The sequence below is a fragment of the Equus asinus genome, chromosome 25, assembly GCF_041296235.1.
Source record: "Equus asinus isolate D_3611 breed Donkey chromosome 25, EquAss-T2T_v2, whole genome shotgun sequence".
Taxonomy (NCBI): Eukaryota; Metazoa; Chordata; class Mammalia; order Perissodactyla; family Equidae; genus Equus; species Equus asinus.
The window spans coordinates 14,918,584-14,928,391 of record NC_091814.1 but is presented as its reverse complement, the minus strand read 5'-3'; the positions used below and the strand labels follow the sequence as shown (position 1 = coordinate 14,928,391).

Genomic DNA, 9,808 nt, shown 5'->3' with positions numbered 1-9,808 from the left:
CAGGTGGGGGAAGGCAGGACAAGGGCAGGGAGAGAAGGAGCTGAAAGAAGCCACGAGGTCTGGATGTTGGACAGCATTCTGGGCATTTAGTGACAGGCCCCTGAGCAGCTGTGCGATGCGGGAGGATTAAGACGAGAGAAAATGGGATTTCTGGAAATATGTTATAAATTATGAAGTGGATTCCCTACAATATTTTTGATACATCAACCTAGGCTTGGCTTTTTGGATGCCATTCTCTGCAGAAACTAGACCACAGGGGCTTCTGGAATTTTTTTTAGCCCTATGTGGTTTATGTATACACCATACACAAAGGTCTAGATGGATATAGTCCAAACTCAGTACGATCATCCCTGGAAAAGGGTATGGAAATAGAAGTTGAAAGGTAACTTTTATTTTTATCCATAAATTTCTGTACTATTATAATTTTAACATAGTTCATGCTATTTATCTACTTTTTAAATAGTAAAGTTTAAAAAGGATTACATGCTCATTTTAATTGCAGAAAAGCAGCAATTGACATCCTACATTGTGGCTGTCACTTCGTGGTACAAAAAGAAATTGTAGTCCTGGGCAAGGCTATTCCCAGCTTTCAGCGGGTGTCCAGTAACTGGGCTGCAAGTTTGTGGGGTTTGGACGGAGGCATGGAGCACGATTTGGGGAGCCACAGGTGATTTAGATGTTCAAAGGCAGATGACTTTCTCTGAGTGCCCCAGGGTGACCCAACAGAGCTGGCTTAGAAACAAACGTGAGATTCTCCGCTCTCATTCATCCATTCGTTTGTCCATTCACCAACCATATTGTCTCCTATGCCCATGCACCGGGCCTGGTGGGGTTGCTTTGAACAGTACTTATCCCTCTATCTATTTTTTTAGTGTTGGGGTTTACAGTTTCTAGTTATAACAACCCACTCCAAACCCACCAAGATTAGCAAAGCAATGCAGGAGGAAGTGCTGATGAGGAAGGGTGCCTAGCCTTGGGACACAGATGCTTATCCCAGGAGGCTCGCCTTCCTCCTGGAGACTGCCCACTCACCACCAGGATGTCTCCCTGGGGCTGACACAGGGAATGTCTACCTGCCTCAGGGGAGTCCTAGCCTCCTCCCTCAGGCCTTTCCCCAGTGGCTGCAGGAGAGCAAGCCCATCCGGTGAGAAAATGTAATCCATGAAGACACCATGGGTCCAAGCCGCTCGCACAGCAGCAGGGACATCATCCCGTGATGCTCCTGAGCACATCTGGTTGCACAATCCCTTCAACAACCGGGAAGATGAACTCTGAGTTTACGCACAGCAAGCATCCTACCATGAGAGCCTCGTTGTGGCCAAACCCTCTCCTCAGACTGAGCAGAGGGCAGGAAGGAGGCATCCCTCAACTCCAAAATCTCCAGCCTCGGATCCTACTAACTTGATGGGGAAGTTTATTCACAGCATCCCAGAACACATAGGGATCCCAGGTTGGGATCTTACCGACTCAGTCTGCTTGTTCACGTCCATGCAGACGAGCTCTCATCTTGTTGAGAAGCAAGAGTAAGAGGGGAAGGCAGAAGAATTTCTGATAGAAAAGGATGAATATGGACCACACAGACAGACAGGAAATCACTGTGAATTGCATTCAGAGCTTTATTCTTGCCAAAGTTTAGGGGTTGCACTAACTCTGGCAGGCTGCCTTGATAAAGAAGCAAAGTACAGAGGTGAAGCAAGGAGGTTCTACATCATTGGGAGTACAGGACAGAGGCCAGAGGCTGGTGAAAGTTCCGGAAGGTAGAGCAGGGCAGTGAATTCTGGAGCAGGGCTGTTCTGTGTTTAACAGCAGCAGTCGTCCTCGGAATCACAGCATGCAGGACCACAGGACCTCATGGGAATAATTCCCAAACAGCAGCACCCCGAGTCGCAGCCCCCGGAGCCACAGCACCCGGAATCCTCACAGCAGCCAGATGAGCCTGAGTTGCAGTCCTGGGGCCGCTGGATCCAGCGTCTAAGAGGACTCACCCCGAAGGTCCGGGGCGCCAGGGAGCAATAGCTAGTAGAACAGGGAGCAGAGCATGGATCAGGGACACAGCACTGCCCAGCCGAGCCATTTGCAGGAGCCTGAACGTAGTAGGTCTGACAAGGAGAAGGGCGCTGGACATAGCACACCTGGGTCTGGCAGGGGGCTGGACATTTTACATAAGTTGTCTGGCAGGGAGCAGGGCACTTCACATACGTCTGACAGGGAGTTGGGCATTTCACGTGGGTTGTCTGGCACGGAGCTGGGCACTTGACATACGTCTGACAAGGAGTTGCACATTTCACATAGGTTTGCGTTGGGCCTGGAGCTGGGCATTTCACATAGGTTTGAGTCGTGCATGGAGCTTGGCATTTCACATAGGTTTGCGTTGGGCCTGGAGCTGGGCATTTCACATAGGTTTGCGTTGGGCCTGGAGCTGGGCATTTCACATAGGTTTGCGTTGGGCCTGGAGCTAGGCATTTCACGTAGGCTTGAGTTGCGCATGGAGCTGGGCATTTCACGTAGGTTTGCATTGGGCCTGGAGCTGGGCATTTCACGTAGGTTTGCATTGGGCCTGGAGCTGGGCATTTCACGTAGGTTTGCGTCGGGCCTGGAGCTGGGCATTTCTCAGAGGTAGATTTGGTACTTTGCACAGCCCCCAATCCCAAACCTTTCACACATGATGGAGGGAACTGCAGCTGCTTCTGCTGGTCACACATCTTTCCAAGGCTTTGAGAAATCTGAAAAGAAAGGTTTCATCAGAACTAGGAAGATTTCCAGGGACACTGGCAGCATCCCCTTTGGATAGAGTGGTCTGTAAGTAGGAACCTTTCGGGAAGGCCACAGGCACCCAGAAGCTGTACAGCTGGCATTAGGGTGGACTCAGAGCCAGGGATCCTAGGCTCAGCGCCTGTGCCTTCACCTGGCTTTGCGACTTTGGACAAGCTGCCACTCACCTCTGGCCTCAGTTTCCAGAATGGGAAATGAAGGGTTTGAAAGAGTGATGTCTGCGTTTCTACCCAACTCTCTAAGTCCCCTCTCTCCTTACTCTCTTTAGTGTCTGCATTGTGAGTTCTCCTTGTGAAATTGTTTCCCAACTGATTTCTGCTTACCACCAGTTCTCCCAAGGGTGGCTTCCCTTCCTCCTGCCTGGCCTGGCAGTACTCAGGGAAGGCAAATTCATGTCAATAGACCCTGAGCCAACGTTGAGTCTCAAGCTAGGCCTGACAGAGCCTGGCAAGGCCAGATTTGAGTAAATGTCCACTATTTGCTCTTTGGATCAGCTGGACTAACAATTTACCTCATTTGCAGACCCAAGAAAGGACTGCACAACTGCATTTAGAGAGAGGTGACCCAGTTCTGTGAAAATCTCTTCTCCCACAGACCTAACAACTCAGCGTGTGCCTCTCCATCTCCTCTCACGCTCTAGGCTCCGTGCTTCCTATCAGCTATTACCTTAAGCCTTCTTCGGGGCTATTAGCAGCATCTAGCCCTGATCACCCTCCATCCCATGTTCTCCACACCAAGCTCACGGAGACTCTCATTCATCCTATGTCACTATCCCAGGCAGAGAGACTTACCCTCTTTGCTGACAGGAGCAAGACTGGAAGAAGCCAGTGATCTGAGGGACTGGTGCTTGGGGAGACTTTTATAGCGCGGCAGTGAAGCAATTTAATGGCATCTGAATGAAACACCAGAGATTACAAGGATTTGCATTGGCAGGATTCCTCCCCCATAAGCCTGGCTCTTCAGTCAGAGATACGGCATGTCTCTGCTTGACACTGAATTTTCCCCAACACGAGATAAATGATTCCTGGTGCCATCTTTAGGAAACAAGTCAACCTTCTTTCCCCAGAAGTTATGAGAGACGACTATGAGATCTGTCCCTCTGAAACTATTTCTAGGTCTCTTGAGTCTTCAAGGACTTGTCCAAGATGTGTTTAGCATCAATTTTTCATACATTGTGCCAAAAGCTACACTGAATCTTCCTAGCATAAATGGTGAGCTCTTTCTGAGGGCTTCCATGGTGGATCCTGCTGGTTTGGGTTTCTGGGCACGAGGAATTTGGCCCAGTGGTGTCTGCCTCAATATGGAAACAAGGCCCTAAAGAAATGGTTTGTTCCATAGACTGGCAAGTCATTCTAAATTTATCTGTGAAATTGAGTGACTGCTTGATGGTCTCAGACCCCAGGCCCTAAATCTAGGCTGTGTCTCCTCACTTTCTCATGTCCTGTGAGCTCCCCCATCCTCACCTCCTCATGCCCTGTGAGTTCCCTCATCCTCACCTTCCTGAACTTCTCTACCAGGCCAAGATCCCCAAAAGTCCAGCACAGGGGGAATTCCAGACAAATGAACTCTGTGTGATAGCAATAATAGTAGAATCTAACATTTAATTGAATGATTTTTTATGTGCCGAACGGTCTATGAGGCATGTACACTTACAGATGGCCCTGTAACTGAAGCCCTGAAAGATTAACGATGTTATCCATTGTCGCAAAGCAAGTAAGCAGAGAAGTGAGAATTTGAAACCAGCCAGTCTGCTTTCATAAGCCATGGTCTTTACCGCTACAAGATGTCACCTTTTATTTCTGAACATAGCACTGTCCTTGAATCTCTGTGTCCTTTCCTTTCCCCAGCGCAGTAGATATAGGAAGAGAGGCGGGGATAATAAATATTGAACACTTTCTATATACGGAATATCATCCTATGTCTTTATCTGTGTTATTTAATTTGATCTTCACAATAACCCTGTGAGGTAGGCTGTTAGCCGTATTTTTACAAAAGAGGAAACTAAGACCCAGAGGCCTATTTCACTAAGGTCAACCCACTGGTAGGCAACAGAGTATCATTTGAAACCAAGCCTGTCTAGTTTCAGAGCCCACACTCTTCCCACTGAACCATGTAGGGTTGCCCAATGTAGCAGGTTATCTTGATCCCGAGTCTAGCACTGGTTCCAAACAGCCACTCCCTCAGATCAGCCAGTCCAGGCCCCACCTTGGCCCCTGTGGCTTCAGGGGTAAAAGGTGCTCCTGCATTTGTCTATAAATGAATCCACAAACTCCCCAGGACCCATTAGCCTTAAGTCTCCCAAATTACCTAAATAAGGGAAGCACAAACTCCCACGACTTCACAGACACTTCTTCACTCCAAGCTAGGTCTTGCAGGGTCAGCCCCTCAACAAGGTGGAGGAAGCGAGAAGGGGAATTCTGCCCCAGGCTTGGAAATTTTCCTGCTTCCTCCTGTTGTTTGTGCCTCTGATGGGCTTGTAACACTCCATAGCTCCCTCTGGGAAGCCCACCAGTCCATCTTCCCAAGGTGGTGGTGAAGTGGGGAAGGATGTGATTTCAGACCATTCCATTAACTGCTCTCTTAAGTGTCCCACCACAGTTGATAACCAAACCTGATGTTTCATGGAGGGGAGGGAAAAGGGACAATCTTTTATTGGGGCCAGACACTCCACGTGGTATATCTCATCAAATTTAGTCCCCACAATAGCATCTAAAATAAATAAGTAAACAAACAAACTTGCCTAAGCTCACATTGCTAGAAGTGGTACATGCAGAATTTGAACCCAGGTATATGAAACTTCAAAATGTGTTTTTCCACCACATCATGCTGCTTCCAGTGTGAAATCCATGATGCTTTAGGAACCATACCTTTCAGGTGCCTAACAGATTCAGGCAATAAGCCCTATATCTTACATGTAGGATGGGACAGCCACACTTTACAGGGAAGAAAATGCCCTAGAAGGCCAGCCGTTTTAGGGTATGTCAACAAGCCAGGAGAGAAAGAGTTCAAGGCAACAACAGAACTAAGCTCTTGTCCTGATTCTGCCACCAACTCACAGTGATTCCACTATGCCCTGCTGTCTCTAGGCCTTTCCTATTCCACTCTAAAATAGAGGGTAGATGAGGCCCTCCGGCTATGATATCCTGTAATTGTGGGGGCTTGTTCTACAAAGGAAACGTATATTTCCACATCCTGGCTGTCCATGGAGTTATTCCCACTAGACTGTAATTTCTATGCACTGGTGACCGGGGACACATTCACTCCATATCACTTGGCTCTAACACAAGACCTGGGGACCACTGACTAGAGAAATGAATGAACAAGGGAATGAATGGGGGTGCTTTACACTGGCAGTACAGCCTAGACCAACCTCTTTCCTCCATGTAGTGAGGCATGGAGACGTCCTGCTATTAGCCAATTTGTGCATCTTGTGCTATCTGTGAGCTCTTATTGGCTGGCTTCCTACTCTGTGGGTCAGGAGCCACTAATGGGTTTGACATCTTCAGGCAGCACTAACATCCCTGTTACATGTGACACCAAAACAGGTGGGTAAGGGTGCCCCACCCATTTTATAGGCTAGGAAGACAAGGCACAGAGAAGTGAGATGACTGGTACAAGTGCCAGGATGAGTCACAGGGTCATCCCCAAAGGCCCCATTTGTCTCTTTGGACACAAGCCCATTGAATCAGAGACTTGTGGACTCATGCAATAAGATCCCAGTAGACTCGAAGGGTCATAGGTGGAGAGAATCATGAATTCACAGAATAACAGAATCACAGATTCAGAATCATGGCATCTCCGAGAAGGAGGGAAATAAAACATGTCATGGGGTCTGACCCCTATCATAAGACAATACCTGTCTCAATATCTGTGTCATCTGGCCTAATGGGCTGTTCTTCTTAGGAAGATCTTCCAGTCTTTAAAAGCTCTCTGCAGTCCCTCTGGTTAGCTCATTTCAGGACTTACCATCTGGATAGTCAGGAACTATATTATCTCTAAGGTCCCATATAGCACCAGCATCCACAAATCCTGACATTAATCATGTGTTTAAAGTTGTTCCCTTGAGTGCTGAACTAAGATTTCAACTCAGTGGTCCCCCTAGCCCTGACCAGGAGATCAGAGGGAGAAGAATCCAAGTTGACATATTGCTCCTTGAGAGCAGAACCTGGATCTTCCCTCGTCCTGGGAGCTTTCCTTGATCAGGAACTGGGAGATGCTCTCAGGGAAGTCTGGGTCCTTCCTTTTCTGTGGAAAAGAAATGAGAGGAAGTGAGAAACCACACACCCAGGAGATGGAGGACACGGGAAAGCTGGTATCCAGCGAAAAATCTCACTTCTGCATCTGAGGAGATAGTGCAGAGATCTGTGTGCATCTCTGTTCCAGGCTCAGCTCTGAGGCTTGCACCAGAGATCCCCTGCACCATCATTCTAACAGCAATCCAGAGTTCCTCCTAGATTATTGGGAGATTGTATTGTAGAACCACAGAATGCAGGGCTGGCGAGGACGGCTACAAGCATAGAGCTCAGGCCCTGTATCGTAACTGAAGCCCACAGAGAAGGAAGAACCTTGCTCAAATCCACACAGCCAGGTAGGAGCAGACTAGACAGAAATTTCTGAATTCCATCCAGGGCACATTCCATTACAAGACATGGCCACTGAATAAGCTTGCTAGGGAGCACCCTCGCTTGGCCTCATCCTTGCCTCCCTCCCTGCCTCTAACCCCACCAAGACAATCACAAGAGGAGCCAACGAAAGTCTTCTAAGGGTCATCCTCTAAGGAGAGGAGCAGAGAGAGTTTTCCCGTATGTGGGAGAGGGTCACACAGTTCTCCCACTGTGTGCACATGTGGGTCATCGAAGCATGAGAACCCCAGCCCCACCTGGCTCAGAGTCCCATGGGCTGTGTCTAGGCCAGGGACACAGGGCAAGACAGCACCAGGGCCCTTTTGGTTGCAGAGGTGAGGGAAAAATGGTGCCCAAATACTCCTCCTTCTCCTGGAAAGGCCCAGTGGGGCTGGTTTCCTTGAACCTCTGCCAGCTCTTCCCTAACCCATTTATTCTCTTAGAAAACACGCTAGGTAACTAGTGCCTCACATTTACCTACCACTTTGTAGAGCTATTTAATTGCGTTTGGTCTTAATAATCATTGCCTGAAATTTTTAATAGAAAATGCTTCATCATTGCATTTCAGGATACAGAGGGATACAGGAGAGTTCCATGTTCCCCTAAGATATCCCTGCAGATAGAATCCACTCGATCATAGTCTCTCTCGGACCTCTCCCTCCCAACCACTCCATCCATCCCTCCAGTGCAAATAGCACGTTTTGTCCTATGTCTCAACCCCTCCAAGACCTCCACACCAAGGCACAGCAGCAGTCCTATGAATTTATGCCTTTCGCTGCCAGAGAGTACCTCGTTCTCATCACAGCTCTGCCAATTCCCAGTATGCGAACTTAGGTAATTTGCTGAACTTTCTGAATCTGTTTCCTCATCTGTAAAATGGAGACATTAATAGTCAGATCATGTCACTTATCTGCTGAAAACAGTCTAACAACTTCTTATTCTGTTTATGGTAAGAGCCAAGTCCTCACAAGTGCTTTCAAAAGGATGCACAGACTTGCCCGCATGACCCCACCCCCACTTCCCAGACTCCATGTCCTGCACTCCTCCGTCACTCCACCTCTGCCGCACTGGCCTCTTGGCAGCTCATCTGACATACCAGGCACACTCTTGCTTTGAGAAACTTCCCTCTTGCTTCTTTCTCTACCTAAAATTTTCTTCTCCCAGATACCCAAGTGGTTAACTTGCTCACCTCCTTCAAGTTTTTGTTCAAATATGACCTCAGGGAGGCCTTTGCTGGTGACCCTGTTTAAAATTATAATCCATACCACTGACATGCCCTGAACAAAAGAGATAAACATTTTCCCCTCATTGAACTTATTCTAATAAGGAAGACAGAGGACAAACAAAATAAATAAGAAAAAATACGCTATTTGCACATCCAACAGGTGTGTTTTGAGTTCACCAAGCATTTGACTAAGGCATCGTGGATGGAACGGTGAACAAGAGATGAGGTTCTTACCTGATAGAGTTGACATTCTGATGGGAGAAAACAGAAAATATATGCATATGTAATATGTGTAACGTGTTGGGTGGTTATAAACTCTATGGAGAAAAACAAAGCTTGGAGGAGGGACAGTCCTGAGCAAAGAGACTGAAGGCAATGCACAGGGTGAGAAATAGGGGTTTTCTTTTAATTCAGATGAATTGCATCCCAGAAGGCTGTGACCTTATCGCAACAGCCCCTTGGCCATGCCAGCCACCTTTTCCTAGTCCCACTGCATCATTCTGGAAAGCACAGGACCACAATTTCAAATCACGGCCTTCTATGAAGGTGGATCGAGGAGTATTGTATTTCCGGTGCCCTCCCGAGCAGCCATGGCTATTTGGCAAGTTCTGGGGCTGCAGGTCTGCCCTGCCCCTGATGCTTGCACGTCTCCTAGTACCCCTTTTACTTCTTCAGCCCCTCCAAGACTTTTATAACAAATTCCCTGCATTAGGTCCCTCCCTGCTTCAAATAGCCAGAGTGGTCTTTGCTTTCACGACTGGACACTGACATCCTGAAGCTTGCACAATAGAAATTATAGAGTACAATCTTCTCCAGGGATAAGGTGAGAAACGTTTAACAAATGAAAAGAAATAAATATGTAATTTCAAATTATTTAGTAAGTGCAAGAATGACAACAAACCAGGTTTATTTCAACAGGGGTTTCTGGGAAGGCCTGAGGGAGCCATGCTCTTCAGTGTTTCCTCTCAGTGAATTCATTTAAGCTCCCTGCATGACCACAAGGCTAAGATGGGTCTGCAATATCTAACCTGACACATCCAAGGCTTCTGCCTCAGAGGGAGCCCCATATCAGCAGAGCTCTCTAACAAGGGGAGAGAGAAGGAATGTACTTCATTGGATTCCAATCCTGACGGCTGGGTGCCTGTAAACAGTCATTTGAAAAAAAATTAAAAGTCTGGCTTTCAATAGT

The 9,808-nt window shown here is 47.6% G+C and overlaps 1 protein-coding gene across 1 annotated transcript; it reads right to left on the bottom strand.

The window, feature by feature from the left end:
• Nucleotides 1–1,598: 1,598 nt before the first annotated feature.
• On the bottom strand, nt 1,599–3,601 carry KPLCE (KPRP N-terminal and LCE C-terminal like protein). Its single transcript, XM_014865006.3, has 2 exons — nt 3,564–3,601; nt 1,599–2,723 (listed from the first exon to the last, which is right to left on the bottom strand). The coding sequence occupies exon 2, from the start codon at nt 2,700–2,702 to the stop codon at nt 1,800–1,802; it is 903 nt and encodes a 300-aa protein (XP_014720492.3). The 5' UTR covers nt 2,703–2,723; nt 3,564–3,601; the 3' UTR covers nt 1,599–1,799.
• Between the last annotated feature and the right edge of the window lie 6,207 nt (nt 3,602–9,808).

Coding starts and splice junctions, on each gene's coding strand:
- KPLCE (XM_014865006.3), bottom strand. CDS start 2,702: ATGTGTGACCAGCAGAAGCAGCTGCAGTTCCCTCCATCATGTGTGAAA.